A 16876-nucleotide genomic window follows, 5' to 3' on the forward strand; every position below is an offset into this window, starting at 1 on the left:
TTACTAACAAGGCTGTTCGGGGGAGCGTATGGTCGATAGTGGCTACTTTGCTTTCCACCTACTCCATAACACCGACGGCTCCCCCCCTAAAATAAGGGTGACTCAACTAGAGGTTGTGTACAACACGTGTACTACGGACTTGTTGCAGAAAGAAGGCCGGGGGGTGGACTCATGATGACAGATATAAAGCGGTAACACATAGGATAAATACTATAAACAAAGAGCACAAAAAATGCACAAAAGTGAAAACAATAACACAAACAAAATCACAAACAAGCTTATACACTCGTAATGCCAAACAAAGCCGATACGACTCAAAAAATAAGCTCGAATTCTCACTCCTGTCCCCAACAGAGTCGCCAGAGCTGTCACACCCCTTTTTTACGTACTCCAAAAAAAGATTTATGTTTTAAGGGTCGAAAGGGTTTTAGTTATTAAAGTGACAAAAAGATGAAAATTTGTTTCGGAAAAGGATTATTTACATTTTTTACTTAGAGTCGCCACTTGGCATAATCCGGTGTGCCAAGTCACGATTAGAAAATCCTTTCCAAAACTATTTGACTCTTTAAACTGGTTTGCGAACAAAGATTTCGGCTAAGGAATTCTGTTGACCGAGGGGAAGGTGTTAGGCACCCCTCAATCTCGTGGTTTGACCACGGTCGCTTGGTAGAGCGTATCGGCTAAATTGACGTTACAAATGCATACAAAAATAATCACTCAAGCAAACAAAAACAAATAATCCAAAATATAAAGTCCAGTCCAATTATACAGTCCAAAAATAGAAAATATAAATCCAATTCTAAACTAAATCTAGACTACGCTCCAATGCCTTACCCGATTCCGCGGGCCTTCATCACGGTTATTTTTCACCAAACATAATACGTTGGGGCATTCCCCGGTGAATAAATATATACAGATACTCCGGGGAATTCCCCGGCCAAATTATACAATTGAATTAAATACGATAAGCTAGAAAGAAACATTCACACGCACATTCTAACATTCAACCAAAATAACAAGTCTTAAAATTTGCCTACCCGAACCTATATTGCCTATCCGCTTTTGAGTTAAAATGATTCTATCAAATTCATGCTTAATCCGAATTAAATAAAACGACAACGGTCCAAAATTTAACTACATTCAACTTTTTAACAACTTTTTATTCCCACCCCGAAATCCTTTTCCGACAAATATTAACACATGCTTTGCCTATCAACTCAAATTTTTTAACTAGGAATTCAATATAAACAACATACACCCAACGACAATTAAAGCATGATAATCATACAAATTTCACGTCAATAACATCAAACATTCACCAACTCATCCAATTTCAAACATGCCCAATACAACAAATTACGATAAAGAAGAGAGAATAAGTTAAAGAAATGGACCTTCTAATAATCGATTTTGATTGGTAACAATATTAAAGAAGACCCGCACTTGGAATCTCTAATATAGAACCCCGATTGTGATGAATCCATCTTGGTATAGAGAAAAACTAACAGGACAACTTCAAAACCAGTGAGACAAACTTTGTTATACGAAACCCAACCAAGAACGACGACGCAATTTGATAACGACAACTCGAAATCCAATATCGACGACGAACCAAGAAATAGACGAAACCAAGACCCCCAACAAACAACCAGGAACCCAAAACCCAACGCAGATCGAGCTTCGGTGAGCTTCGGTGATGTCCAAAACAGTGATTCAAGATAGAAGCTGGCGTATTTTGAATGTTTCAGGCCAGATTCAACTGGAATCGACTAAAACAAACAGTTTCGGCTAGCCAGTCGACGGCAAAAAGTGGAAGAACGGTTGGGATATGGCGGCGGTTCAAATGGCGATTGGCTTTACTATTTCGCCGGTGGAGCCGGTTGATCTACTGGTGGTTGATTCACCGTAGCTGGCGGAGGCTAGTTACATTGGAGTTTCGGTGGTGAGTGTTGCGGCGGTTGGTGGCGGCGTTGGTCGCTGAGTTGGCTGAGTACTATATGTCGCCGGTCGGTGATCGGTTTATCGAAGGCGGGAGAGGAAGTCCGGCGAAAGTGGTAACGGTGTTGGTCGCTGAGTTGGCTGAGGATGATGGGTTGTTGGTCGGTGGTTAGTTTATCGGAGGCGGGAGAGGAAGTCCGGCGAAGGTGGTGGCGGCGTTGGTTTAAGTGTTTCTTTTAGAGAGAGGATGGAGGGAGATCAAGGAAGAGAAGAGAAAGATGCGGTGGCAGCATCACTAGCCGACCGGTGGTGTTCGCCTGTGGTGATGACTGTAGCTGTCTGGCGGTGCCGGTGATAGAGAGATGGTGATAGTTTTTGTTGGTTTTTTTTTTTAGAGAGGGTAGAGAGGGGCCTGATCTTTTGTTTTGGCTGAGGTCCTTTATCCTCTCCATTGGTACGTATGGTACTCTGTGTATATAGGCTGTGAGGGTGGGTATTGGGGTAGGGTAGGTGGGGTAGGGTATGGGGGCATAGGGTAGTGATGTGTTGTCCAAAATTAATAGGAGGGGTGGTTAATTTGTTACAAAAGAATAATTGGGGATTAGGTTTGTTAGTGGGTTTGTTATTTTTGTATTTTTATGGGATATAATCATACAGGTGAGGGCACGTGGTAAGACAGGGATAAAAATGTGTAACTTGGGTCTTCGGGAGGGACAGAATTAGGTGTCTACAGAAAAGCAGGGTTAAAAATGAGAGTCGATGCAATGAAGTGAAGCAATGGAAAACCAAGCAACAAGTTGAAAGAAAATGCAAGTCAGGAGCCCACATGAAGAATGGGGTGATAAAACTCGAGTCAGGAGTCAAGGAAAGCTGCATAGATAGGATTTTTGTAATTTCATTTATGTTTTAACTTGTAATCTTCATTTTGATGTAATGACAGAGTCGCGGACCGAAACCTCGATGGAACCTCACTCGACTCTCCAACTCAGTATAGTCCATCTCTTTCCAATCCTTTGAAACACCTGTCACTTGACTTCCTCATGACTTGGGTAGGTAGGGTGTCAGCAGGATTCAGTTGTCCTTCTTTCTTTTACTCCTCTCTTTGAATAATGATCGGGACAAAATTTGGTCTCGTTGTTTATTTCTTTGTCTGAAAACACTGCGTGTTTACATTCAAAGGGGGCATGATGTAGACACGTAATTTCGTCCCTCCCCGATATCATTTTACCCATTTTTACCTTATCCTACCGTGTACCCTCACCTATGTAATTACATCCCACAAAAATACAAAAAATAACTCTCAACAAAATCCCTAACAAACTTTTATTCTTTTTAACATTCCAACAACCCTTTCAATTAAAAGAAGACACATTACCCCTACCCCTACCCCCAACACCCCATAGCCACGTGACCCCTTCCCCCTCATATTTCTTGTCCACAAAGGCAAAAAGGGATAAACATTAGAAAGAGGGCCTACAGATATAATTCCCACGGGTTCCATCTCCATTATAGATACACAGAAAAGGGATCACCAAGGAGGAGAGAGATAATTAGCAACACACTAAACATATACGAGAGCCTTCATCATCATCTCTTCTTCTCCAATTTGAGACTCCACTGGAAAATTCCATTAAAACACATAAGACACACACTCACTACACTACATCATTCACACACATACACAGTAAGATCGAGAATGGACACAAGGGAGAGAAGGGAGTAAAAGGGGGAACCCTTTTTCTTTTCTTTTCTTTTTCACGATCGACGCAAAGGGGAGGAAAGGGCACCATTTTTTGTTCCTCATTCAACACATTGCACACTGGCAGAACCAGCAAAATTAGCAAAAACATAAGGAAAATGACTCCCTAAATCCATCTGATTTTTTTTCTATCTTAGGGGGGACATCTCGTTGGGAGACATTGGTCGCCCGAAATCCGATCAGTTTTGCCGGCGTCAAATCTCGTCGGAGCTCTGGTTACGTTGTTTCCTACGGTTTATTTTGCTGGAAATTCTAGTTTTTGGTATCCATTGTTCTTTGTGGATTTATCCTGTTTGGGTTACACTTTAGTGGCCAATCTTGGTTGTTCGTTGTTTCCGTTCATAAATCTATTTTTATTCGAATTACAACTGAGCTTGTTGCATTTTTGGACTGTTTTCTTCACTGATTCAGAGTGTTGAGAGTTCGTTGGTATTCTCCGAGGTACGACTCTCATCTTTCTTATTAAGTCAATCGAAATAATACATCGATTTTGAAAGCGGTATTGAGGTCCAATTCTATCTTCTCTCCCTTTTAATTTTTATGCAATTATGAGTGATTGGTGTGTTTGGCATGCTTGAATTTTCGGTTGTTTGTTTAATATTGGATTTGGAGGTGAAAGCTTGATTGATGAATTGCGTATAGAATTGGTTTAATCATGCGGTTAAAAATAGATTGGGGGAGTGGGAATTGAGAAATTGATAAAAAGGGTGAATTTAGATTTTTTTTGGTTTATTGTTATTTCGTTTAAATAAGCACGAATGTTGTTGGAACGTGATAGAATTATGACATATTGAAATGGATAGGCAAATAGTAGGTTTGGGTAGGCAAATTTAGAACTCGTGGAATGTTGAATATTGAAAATGTGTGTTGAATGGCTCGGTTTTATGGTTTTTTTTGGATTAAATGTATTCATTTGGCCGGGGAATGCCCCGAGGTTTTATGTACTTATTCACTGGGGAATGCCCCGAGGAATCTTGTACTCGGAGGACGTTCGTGATGAAGGTCCGAGGCGTCGGGTAGAGCATTAGTTTAGGATAAGTTTAGAATAGGATTTACATTTTCGCATTTTTTTATTTTGAACTGTATAATTGGACTGAACACTAAATTTTGAATTTGTTTTGTTTTTGCATGTTTGGTTGTTTTTTTGTGTGGTTTATACATTTGTAATGTAAAATTAACCGATACACTAATCACAGATATATAGTGTTCAAGATTGATGGTCAGCAAGTTGTTGTTGAGAAGGTTGGCAGAAATCAAGAGACACATGAAGATCTTGCTAACAGCTTGCCTCCCAATGAATGCCGCTATGCTGTTTTTAACTATGATTTCACTACTAATGAAAATTTCCAAAAGAGCAAGATCTTCTTCATTGCTTGGTACCCTTCTTCCCCCCTACTATTATTCTTTTCATTTTATAGTTTCTGTTGGTGGTATCACCCTATCTTAGATTAGGGATGATAATTCAATATATCGAAAAGATGCTAGGCAAAAAGGTTAGTAAGAATAGAAATTGTTATAATTCCTGTATCGGAGAGAGAATCTAAGTTGGGATGAGAGAATTGTTTCTATGTTTTTCTCAGATTCTTTGATTCATATGCAACTCACTTAACAAATATGTCCCGCCTCAAATCTTATTGGGGCGGACTGGCACCCGTAACCGAGGAGGTCCGGGAGAACCATCTCATAACCTTATACTTCCCATGCATACCTCTATGACAACCCAAAATTCGGACAGCATCATGTCGCATATAAAAAGAAATAATCACCTGTATAAGCTCGAGCACACATATATATGTATATACAATACTTGGCCGTTGGAGCCATCACGTCTATTAACAAAACACCACCTTGACTGTATATTAGGTCTACAAAGCCTCTAGACAATACACAGAGTTTAACTAAGGTCGGGACACACCCCGCCATATAACTAACTTCTATACAATACCAAAAGTGACTGGATATGACACGGAAAGCCCCGAAGCAAACTGGAGCTCACCAAAAGCAGCTAGATATCCTGGCTCCTACTTGTGCGGTGTATGAGCTGAGGTACTGTGCCTGCAGCATGAAATGCAGGTCCCCCATGGGGGACGTCAGTACGAAATATGTACTGAGTATGTAAAGCTGTAGATAATCACATATGATATAGGAGCTCAATAGAAATCAGAAACAAGTGAATAAATCGTAATAGGAGTGGACCACACTTACTAGAACTTGTGACAACCTGTACATTGTATTTATTTAATCACTTTACCTTCGTTCTTATCATCTTTGTAATCATTACTGTACTGTACTATGACCATTAGGCTGCCTCCAGTACATATCAATTGGGATCGACCCATGCTAGGCTTATGCCCCTGGGATACCACCCATAAACACATAACTAGGGATCGACCCATAATAGGCTTATGCCCCTGGGATACCACCCGATAAGAGAGAACTTCTATCACTTAGTTCAATTAATCTTTGAGATTGTTATTTCGGTTGCCACCACATTTTTGATACTTTGAAACAATGATACATCAATAAGAGACATATAAATAGACCATCAATGCAATAACAATGAAGTAAGAACTCATTGGCATATCAATGAAGTATTTTGGAGTCATCAATGCCATAACAATGAAGTAGGAACTTATTGGTATATCAATGAAACGTTTTGGAGTCATTAATAGCACATGGATCTTGTTTGAGTAACCGGATACCTTCTGACATTCATTAGTGCAATAAACATGTAAGATTTGGAAAACACGTAAGTATTGGAATGTCTTGACATATTGTAGGGTGGAAATAAGTTCATTGGTAACGTAGGACATCATACAAAATCATTATGGATCACATGTTACTGAATAACTTTGGAAACTTTCTTAATAGAACAATTGTTCACTTTCATGCCAAAGATATGGTATAGAGTATGCTTTACATACCTGACTGTCAACCTTCAATACTAGTCCCAAATGGACTTCTCGTCTTTTCAGATTACTTATCTACAATGAACATATATAGCAATCTAGTATTAGCGACCAAACGTCACAATTCATTTATTTGAATTCACCAAACTAGTGGTTAAGTAGTAAGCCTTCATTACACCATAAAGGGTGTCACTTTAACCTTCTTATACTCCAATTACATTTACATGTCATGCATATTCATACAACATCCTCCAATATCAAGTTTGGATTCATTTATCCTTCCAACCAATCCATTAAACCAAATTGAGCCATAGCCATAAATAATCATCAATTCAATAGTATATCACTATATCCACCGTCCATAACTCAATTACCATATCCACCTTCCATAACCCAATTAACATATCCTCCTTCCACAATTCAATACAACCAAACCATGCAAAATAGTCCATAACCCTATTTCCATCACCTTTCAATAACAACCAATACATATAATCCTCTATCGCACATATACATATGGAAGAGAACAAAGACAAACAATATTCATACCTTAGAATTCACCTCTTGATTATGCAATCCTGTTTACACAAATAATAGGTGCCGTTCGAAGCTCTCGAGATGACAAACGCAGTTATCGGATTACTTTGGAATTTCTACGGTTGAATCAAAAGTAATTTAAAGGTCAAATTTGGCTAGGGTTTGTTCTTTCTCAATGATTGATGATGAAAATGAGTTTTTGAACTCATATACATGTATATGTACACATATTCCCGTCCATAATATCATAGGGAATGACCAAAGTGCCTTTAAAATTTAAATAATGTCAAATCTGTCCTTTGGTGGACTGTTTTGATAAGCTAAAGTAGATTGACCATAACTCTTTGCTCCGATATTGGATTTGGGTGAAATTGGTATCGTTGGAAAGATAATTCAAAGGGATTTCATTTCATATAAATTAGGCCACCCAGTTCGTCCTGTACAAGGAGTTATGATCATTTGAAGTTGACCCTAAAAATCGGCTGGCCTCAGTAGTTTGTGTGCAGGAAATTTTCCTGCACATTTACTATTCCCAATATCCCGGCCACCGTTTTATAGTTTCGAACGTGCTCGATTATTTCCGAAACCTATCCATTTTTGGAAATCTTTATATCGTTGAAAAGCTTATTCAATAACCTTCGTATGGAACCATCGACGGGCAAATTCCGGTATAAATAAAATAAAATAAAATAAATTTCATATAAATAAGACCAATACACGTACTTGAATACGCCAATACACGTACTTGAATACGGGGTGTTACAAAATATTTAAGTCTCTACCAATAAATAACAGTTTCAACATTCATGACAAATTTTCAAGATTGTATGTATCATTTTTAGTGAATCTATGACTTTCCAAAAACTTATGTTCTTGTTGCATATGTGTGTACTTTCATATAGAATGCTGCATTTTGCGAATCTGTTTATCACTATTTGTTATTTGACAAATAATTGAGGATGTAGGTTACGTTTGATGTGATTTGACATATAATTGAGGATGTAGGTCACCAGATACAGCAAGGGTAAGAAGTAAAATGTTGTATGCAAGCTCCAAAGACAGATTCAGGAGGGAATTCGATGGTGTGCAGGTTGAATTGCAGGCTACTGATCCGAGTGAAATGAGATTAGATACCTTTACTGGCAAAGCTCTCTGAAATGTGTGTAAACTGTTGGGGCCTTTTATTCAGTCACTAATAAAAGTATATGTTATAAGACCTTTTCTCAATTGGGGTTTGAGGAATTTTTGTTCATTTACTCTTTTTTGTCTAAGACGTTCAGTTTATATGTGTTTAAGTTTTTTATTTGTACACTATAGATATGATCAAATGTGACAATGTGATGGAAATCCTAATTTCTTATTATATTCAGTTCAATTCTTGTTCATGTTGTTTGCTTTCCTTTTCCTTGCTCATTTCTTTTTGGTAGATTCTGCTAACTGTCAAATATTTCATATTCTCTAATTGAAATTCAAAACAAAATTGGTTAAGCTAATGACCCCTTCCTCTTTTTTTTCGCATTGATACTGTTTTGAAAGTTCTGAAGTATCTCAAATTAAAAGATCAAAAGATCTTTCATATTTTCAGTAATCTAAATTCATTTCACTAAACCAATTTTGGGTTATAAACAAGGCAGGTGAGTGTTAGTGTGAATCATTTTGGAACATCCACTTAACTATTTATCTGATCTGTATTGCAGAAAACGATAGAACATTTATATATAGATCAAGAATCAAACATATGATTGCTATCTCAAATATTAATGCTTGGATTAGGAGGAAAAATTTATAATATACTTTTGAATGCTAGTGTCTTAAGGGATGTTTCTTTTCCTATGCCAGTGCATCTGTTTCTCCAGCATTTGCAATTTCTAATCAACTAGGGGATACTTCTTGGCAGGATTAGCATATTTCCTGATATTTCATTATGAAAATGTGTCGAACTTTTTGTTTAATCCGTCCATGATAGTTGATAGCACAATATCAATTGAACAAATGAGCATTTGTTTAAATAGATTGTTAACAAAGAAGAATGATTTTCTGTCATATATATCTTAAGAAGAACTGATCTACAGTGCTTCTTTAGAAGTGTCTTTTTTTCTCACTTCCGAATTTAAGAAACAACTTCAAAATGGAAATAAAGACAGCTTAAGCAAATACTATGTCCCTGATGTGAAAAGTTTCAAAAACCTTGAGTTTCTTCGCACAGTTCAACTTGCTTTCAAGCCATTGTAATTGCAGAACTCCACGAATAAAATTCTTTGCTTTTCTTCAATGCTTCGACTTTTTATAACATGTGGGTGTTCATCTTTCCGACCTCAGTGTCCCGCCAACATGATGCTTTAAAAATCCAAACACAATCCTCCGAACGACATCGTAGGACATAGCTGAATCAATAAAAACAAAACTACAACTTATTTTTCTTTACGTACTGGCAAAAAACAGCTTACTAGATACATGAACTACACAAACTTGTACAACATGTATCTAAAATAAAAATATTATGTTTGTTTCGTATGTTGCAATAGATAAAACTAAAACATAACGTGATACATAATTAAACAGAACTTTATAAACTCAGATACAAGATGAGCAAAATATATCATGAGCTCAAAAAAATGTATCTCGGCCTTATTAACATAAGGACAAAAAATTTCTGTAAAACAATAATCAACCAAACGTTAGATACAAAATAAAATTAACGTACAAATAATTAGCAACAACTGATACATAAAAAACATAACATACCTTTTCTTGTCCGATCTGTTGGCATATAAATTGAATGCAGTGATAATTAGTGGATCCGTCCCAAAACCACGCTCAGTTTTCTTAATTCCGACATACAGCTTCACACTCATTTCACTACGAATCAACAACGGACAAACATTTTCTTCAACAATGTAACGAGCCTCAATTTTTTTTGGGTTTCATCGATTTCCAGTTCATCGGCAATTGTCAAAATCAGTTTTTTCGTAAGTTACATGTTCACTGACCACGATTCCATCTCTCTTATAGCCCATATAGTTGATTTCGTTAACCCAAACAATGGAATGACGTAACAGCACATAAATATTCATTTCAAATACACAAATAAATTAATAAAAATGGTCGTATGAATTTCTTGAACAAGTCGTATAAAGTTTTTGCAGTTTCAAAACAGATTATGGAAAGGTTTTTCTTTAGAATGGTGGAATAACAAATTAATTACCATAAATCGTGGGATTTTATTTTGTTTTTACCATAAATAGTTGGCTTAATTGTTGTTTTAATGCAAAATTATCTGTTACCTCCCTTAAAACGTGCCAGTTTGTCTAATTAAAATATGAATCCGTGGTATGTATCTAAGTTAATTAACATGTATCATCAAAGGTCAAAAGTTGGGATTTTATGAGATTTTGGAAATAGTTGAGATTTTTAGTAAATACTAGTAAACATGTCGTTATATATGTAATTTTTACATTGAAAATATTAGAGATAATACTCAATTACCCCCCTGAACTATACCCAAAAAGGCTATGACTCATCTCAACTTAAAGGAGGTCCTATTACCCCCTGAACTAATTAAAAGTGTAATTTTGATACCCTTAGTGCCTACGTGGTACATACGTGGTACAACACACTGAAGTGTCCACGTAGGCACACGTGTGTGTCACGTATGTGCCACGTAGGCACTAAGGGTGTCAAAATTATACTTTTAATTAGTTCAGGGAGTAATAGGACCACCTTTAAGTTGAGATATGTCATAACCTTTTTTGGTATAGTTCATGAGGTAATTGGATGTTTTCTCAAAATACTATGATGATTTGCGAGGTATTATAAGCATAGTGATTATTGATAGAATTCCGAAAGAATTAATTCTTTGAAAGGCCCATTTTTTTCTTGAGCCCAAAGGTATGGGAAACAAATTGGGCTAGATCCATAGTATAATTGGTTTGAAAAAAGTGAATTGGGCTAAACTCATTTTGGTATTTCAAGCGCACAATTAAGTAGCCGTTTAGTCATGAGTAATTTTTTACTTTTTTTTTGAAAAATATTTTATTTTAGTGAAAAAAATAAAAATTATGGTGTTTGCTTTTTTCACTCATACTTCTCTTTTAAAATTTCAAAAATAACTTTAATTTATATTCATGGTCAAACACAACTCCAACTTCAACTCTAACTCCAAAAAATTATGATTTTCATGGTCAAACGGGGTCTAAGAGTATAATGATCAATGCATGTAATTTACAGCTCAAAGTCAGATATAGTATAATTTTCTTTTTGATGATAAAATGAAGTCTACATTATTATAAACCACAGTAGAAACTATTAGTATCAAACATAACTTTATATAACTAGAATATTAAAATAACGTCCAAATAAATGAAATTGTTTAACTCACTAAGATTATGTAGTTTAAATGGCGGCATTTCATCAGCAGATATTCCTAAGGAATAATGAATATTCTTTCCACCTCTTTACATCATAGAGATGTCTATCTATCTATCACTATAATAAGTAAAATACAAAATGTGGACATTTTTGCCTATACGTGGAGCTTCATTTAATTTCAACTAAGACCATAAACATAACCAAACAAGTCTATAAATATATAAAAAAAATTTAAAAAAAGAAAAACATAAAGCAAGAAGCTGTTTGAGCTTTAATTCAAATCAAAGAAATGGTTGAGCAGAGTGTTTATTCTGGATTTCTATGTTTACTAATAGGCTTAATTTTGATTACCAAAATTCAGTTGTGTGTGGGTGGAATAACTAGTGATTATGTGAGAAATTATAATTCTAATGTTGATATGCCATTGGACAGTGATGTATTTCAAGTGCCACATGGTTACAATGCTCCCCAGCAGGTTCTAATGTTTTCTCTTCAACTACTAACTTACGTGTTCGATCAAACCTAGTAATTTTAGCTCAAATTATGTATTTATCTTACGAAATTTATTGAATATGTATAATTAGAATTAAGTAACTTTAAAGGACTAGAATTTCGAACTCATAAACTTTAAATTTTGGATCTGCTTCTATATATGAGCTTAGGAAAGTATAATCCGAGGTTAAGTTGACTTTACTGTAGAAAAAGTTCTAATTAATGTAGAATTGAAGAGTTATGATTGATTCATTGGTTATTATTTCTAAGTTTCTGTCTTTTTAGTTCCTTACTGAAAAATGATTTTTTATTTGGTTAATTGTTCCTTGTCAAACAATCGACTTTGTGGAGGGATCTTCCCAACCTTTTAATTATTGAACTATGTTTTAAAATCATAATAGTGGAATGATTCTGCTTCGCTATGCTGTTCGGACTCTTTAAAAATGTTGTCGCACTGGTGTCTTTTGGAGGATTCAACAAGCGCCTGTCAACCATTTTGAAAAGTTCGAGCAATATAGCTATTTAGGCTTCAAGATGCTATAACATAGGTGTTGGGGTTCATTACATTCATGGATTGAGCATGCTTACTTATCTGTTGTCATTTATAGTTGATGTTCTTGCTGTTGCTTTACTTTGGTGCCAACTTGTGTATTTCGGTTTAGCTCATCCGATGAAATGAATGTGGATCTTGAAGGTCTACATAACACAAGGTGATCATGATGGAAAGGGTGTGATCGTTTCTTGGACTACACCTAATGAACCGGGCGCAAATACAGTCCTCTATTGGACCGAAAATAGTTGTGTGAAGAGCTCTGCTGAGGGCTTTGTTGTTCGCTACAAGTACTGCAATTACACGTCTGGATATATTCATCACTGTACCATCAACGATCTGGAGGTACAATGTAATTCTATATGAGCTTGTTGTCTGTCGCTTCTGTATTGAACGATTAGAAATGCTTAAGATAACTATATTCTTGATCTTGTTGCAGTTTGATACAAAGTACTATTATGAAGTGGGCTTAGGAAATACAACCAGACAGTTTTGGTTTGTAACTCCTCCAAAGCCTGGACCCTATGTTCCTTATACATTCGGTCTCATTGGTAATGTTCTATCAAGCCGCTTCAATTTTTAGCACCCAGTTTCCTCGATATGATGATGTCATGTACTTTTTCTTTAAGACCGAGTGCTTGGACTTACATTCGTTTAGACTTTTTAGACTCGTGCTGTTTATTGAGCAGGGGATCTTGGTCAGACCTACGACTCCAATAGCACACTGACTCATTACGAGTTGAGTCCTCTGAAGGGCCAGACTTTACTCTTTGTTGGAGACCTCTCTTATGCTGATAATTATCCATTTCATAACAACATACGATGGGACACATGGGGGAGATTTATCGAGAGAAGTGCAGCATATCAACCTTGGATTTGGAGTGCCGGAAATCATGAAATTGATTTTGTTCCTGAAATTGTAAGCATCCTATTTTCGTAACTATTTTGGAAGATAACGATCCCTAAACATCTCTTTCTAACTTGCCAGATTGCTCTAGTTAAAAGGACCTAAAGCGAACGGCTAACATTGAAGATCTTGTGGAAGAGATACCTAACGGACTTATCTTGTACTAGTTCTCGTATAACACTAAGTTCGTTAAGCATTTTGTAAAATCTTACTTCATAGCAACAACCATAACTAGCTTATCTTCACATTTGTTGCTCCGCTTGATAGTGCTATCACTATTCTTATTCAGTATAGTCATTTCCTTGCAGGGCGAATCTAAACCTTTCGTACCTTACAAGCACCGATTTTCTACACCTTACAGAGCATCAGAAAGTACTTCTCCGCTTTGGTACTCTATAAAGAGAGCTTCGGCCTATATAATCGTCATGTCTTCTTATTCAGCTTTCGGTAAGAAGTTAGCATCACTTAAAGAGTTGTAAACTTCAAGTAGGTTAGGTATCAGTTTACTTCTGCTGACATAGTTGAATTTTATTTCTCCTTATGTATACTTTTTTGTCTAGGTAAATACACTCCTCAGTGGAAATGGTTAACAAATGAGTTACCTAAAGTTGACAGGAGTGAGACACCATGGCTCATTGTACTCATGCATTGTCCTATGTACAGTAGTTATGTACATCACTATATGGAAGGGGAAACAATGCGCGTTATATATGAGCCATGGTTTGTGAAGTACAAGGTGGACGTTGTCTTTGCTGGTCATGTTCATGCCTACGAACGATCAGTAAGTTTCTGTAGTGCTTTCAATTTTCATATGGTCATTATTCAAGCTGATTCGTTATCTGCATTGCTCTTAGGAGAGTGTATCAAACGTCGCCTACAACATCATAAATGGGAAATGCAGTCCAGTTAAGGATGAATTTGCCCCTGTATATATTACCATTGGAGATGGAGGAAATCAAGAAGGATTGGCTACAGAGTATGCTCCAAATACTGAAATACATCTTTTAGATAGACAAATACTCCATCTGTTTCAATTTGTCCATCTTACTTTCCTTTTTTGGCAACATAATCTAACCTTCCACATGATACGTTTAAGACCACTAAGATTAAAGGATATCATTAATTTAAGACCGCAAGATTTAAAAGTTCTTTTAACTTGAACGCCGCACCAAGTCAAAATCAGACAAACAAATTGAATCAGAGAGACTATGATTAAAAACTTAATATCGATCACTACTGATTGTTTCTTGGTGAACCACTTCATTTTGCTGCAGGATGACACAACCACAGCCAAGGTATTCTGCATATCGTGAAGCAAGCTTTGGGCACGGTATATTGGATATCAAGAACAGAACTCATGCCTATTTTGGTTGGCATCGTAACCATGATGGATTCGCGGTTGAAGCAGATACGTTATGGCTTCTTAACAGATACTGGAAATTGAAGGAACGCGTAGCTGTTTCATGAGATGAGATAGCTCTATTATCACATTACAGAGATCTTTTCAACGTAATATTTGTAGGAGGATATTACAGAGCGTTTTCAATGTTAATTTACACTTGGAAATTATGCCAAATGAAGCTCTCTCAGCTTATCATTTTACAGTTATATGGCAGTGATCATATGTGCATATCTGGACTTGTGGAATACTGAATGTACTGTGCTTTATGCTACAATTATAGACCAAAATGCCTTGTTTGGGTCTCTTTATGTTTCCTCTTTTGTTTAATCTTCTTCTTCCATCATTATAGCTGGGGGTTCATGGTTGGTTTGGGTCGGTTATTGGTCAAAATCATAATCAAATCAACTTAGTCGGTTTTTAAATTTTTAGAATCAAACCAAACCAACACAAAAAATTAATCTTCGGTTTGGTTCGTTGTTTTTGTTTTTTATGAGATGTCAACTGCATATTGTGCGTCAGTCTTAAAACTAAGATGTTAATTCAGTGTTATACTTAGACAAAACCACGAACAATAACATATGAACGCTTCTACAAAAAATATTTAGGAACTACATATAAGAGAATAATATGATAAATCCCTCAAAAAGTGGACACATAAATTTTTTGCTCAATAGGGACAAAAAAAAAAGTTCAAAACTAGCGATTATCTATAGTTGAATGAAACTCACCTGTAAAATCCCATCGACAACAAGATAATTTTCAAAATTAGTATCGTTTGTCATTCAAAGTGTAAAAATTATTTAGAATTTCATAACGTATATGACTAAAGTTAAATTCATTATTATAAATGTAATAAATATTTATATTTTATTCATGAATAATATATATGTGTGTGTATATATATCGATTCGATTTGATTATTTTATCGATTATTTTAGAGTAAAATCAAAATCAAACCACATAAATATTAATTTTTAAAATTTAAAATCATACCAAACCAAATATGATTTTTTTAATTGATTTGGTTTAATTCGCCTGGTTATAACAATACTAGTCACTAGACGCGCAAGTTGCACGCACATTTTCTGTACTTTAGTCACCACTATATTTTTTTTTTTATAGATACGCACCATAATATTCGATATGCTTCCTACAAAAAATGAGGTGTCAAAAGATATTATTACCAAGATTGAGTCACCCAAAAATGAGTAGTGATTTCCACCAGATACATAATTTGCACGTGTCTGCAAGTACATTACAAATCAATTATTATGAATGTTGCATCCAAAAAATATACTATAATTTTCAATTGCAAAATATATCCCGAAGGTATTTTTAGTTTACAAGATACATCATCAAATTCTTAAACATCCATAATATCTCATGACGTATAATAAGCTGGCCGCGAACATCTTTATAGGTGTAGCTAGCATTTTCAGGCTCACCTTTGCCTCTCATGTAACCTTTTCGCGAAGTGGCTTGGATTAGTTTCTTGAACCTACTTTGATCTCCAGTTTCTATTCTTTGTTATCTGTATCGAACTTATCTGTTCTAAACGTGGGAGTCATTCTTTTGATTCAGTAGAGAGATAGTCGCCTTTTTAGGAGTATACCGGGGCCAACCTCCTGGAGAGAGCGATGTGCATAGACCAGCTGGTGAGTTGGGATGCAGCTCCGTGGACCGCTCGTCGGGCCTGATAGTTGGTGGTATCACATCCCCTCAACAGAAATCGAAAAACTTGATGACATTTTGGAGGGGAGGAGGATATTTTTGGGTTGTTGAGAAGAGAAGAGAAGCAAATGTTTAGGTGTTGCTGAGGGAGGGCGAATTTACAGATGGTACTGAAGTAGGATTTGGCTTATCAATTGTGGGAGTAATGTCAAGTGCAATATTACTGCTACATTTGTCATTTTTTTCCTTTTTTTTTAAGATGATATCTTGGAAAATCATAAGAAAGTTTTTCAATCTAACATTTATAATAACTGTTGTATAGTTTACGTGGAAGTTATGTGTC

General features: G+C 36.0%; 2 protein-coding genes across 3 annotated transcripts; both read left to right on the top strand.

Moving 5' to 3' along the window:
* The first annotated feature begins 1997 nt into the window (after window positions 1–1997).
* Window positions 1998–8299, top strand: LOC107868545 (actin-depolymerizing factor-like). Its single transcript, XM_047411730.1, has 4 exons — window positions 1998–2099; window positions 3835–3959; window positions 4885–5073; window positions 8149–8299. The coding sequence occupies exons 1-4, from the start codon at window positions 1998–2000 to the stop codon at window positions 8297–8299; spliced, it is 567 nt and encodes a 188-aa protein (XP_047267686.1).
* A 3345-nt stretch (window positions 8300–11644) lies between these two features.
* Window positions 11645–15164, top strand: LOC107866942 (purple acid phosphatase 2). 2 transcript variants are annotated; one of them, XM_016712990.2, is made up of 8 exons: window positions 11645–11986; window positions 12698–12898; window positions 12993–13104; window positions 13243–13472; window positions 13769–13907; window positions 14021–14241; window positions 14315–14436; window positions 14735–15164. In XM_016712990.2, the coding sequence occupies exons 1-8, from the start codon at window positions 11801–11803 to the stop codon at window positions 14925–14927; spliced, it is 1404 nt and encodes a 467-aa protein (XP_016568476.1). In that variant the 5' UTR covers window positions 11645–11800; the 3' UTR covers window positions 14928–15164. The 2 variants fall into 2 exon arrangements, with proteins under 2 accessions (XP_016568476.1, XP_047267211.1); XM_047411255.1 differs by having other exon boundaries at window positions 11780–11986; window positions 12666–12898.
* The last annotated feature ends 1712 nt before the right edge of the window (window positions 15165–16876 follow it).

The sequence above is a fragment of the Capsicum annuum genome, chromosome 4 (genome assembly GCF_002878395.1).
Source record: "Capsicum annuum cultivar UCD-10X-F1 chromosome 4, UCD10Xv1.1, whole genome shotgun sequence".
In the NCBI taxonomy this organism is placed as follows: domain Eukaryota; kingdom Viridiplantae; phylum Streptophyta; class Magnoliopsida; order Solanales; family Solanaceae; genus Capsicum; species Capsicum annuum.

Coding starts and splice junctions, on each gene's coding strand:
- LOC107868545 (XM_047411730.1), top strand. CDS start 1,998: ATGTCGCCGGTCGGTGATCGGTTTATCGAAGGCGGGAGAGGAAGTCCG. Junction 3,960..4,884: donor GCTGGAAATTCTAGTTTTTG/GTATCCATTGTT, acceptor TAACCGATACAC/TAATCACAGATATATAGTGT. Junction 5,074..8,148: donor AAGATCTTCTTCATTGCTTG/GTACCCTTCTTC, acceptor TTGAGGATGTAG/GTCACCAGATACAGCAAGGG.
- LOC107866942 (XM_016712990.2), top strand. CDS start 11,801: ATGGTTGAGCAGAGTGTTTATTCTGGATTTCTATGTTTACTAATAGGC. Junction 12,899..12,992: donor GTACCATCAACGATCTGGAG/GTACAATGTAAT, acceptor ATCTTGTTGCAG/TTTGATACAAAGTACTATTA. Junction 14,437..14,734: donor CAAGAAGGATTGGCTACAGA/GTATGCTCCAAA, acceptor ATTTTGCTGCAG/GATGACACAACCACAGCCAA.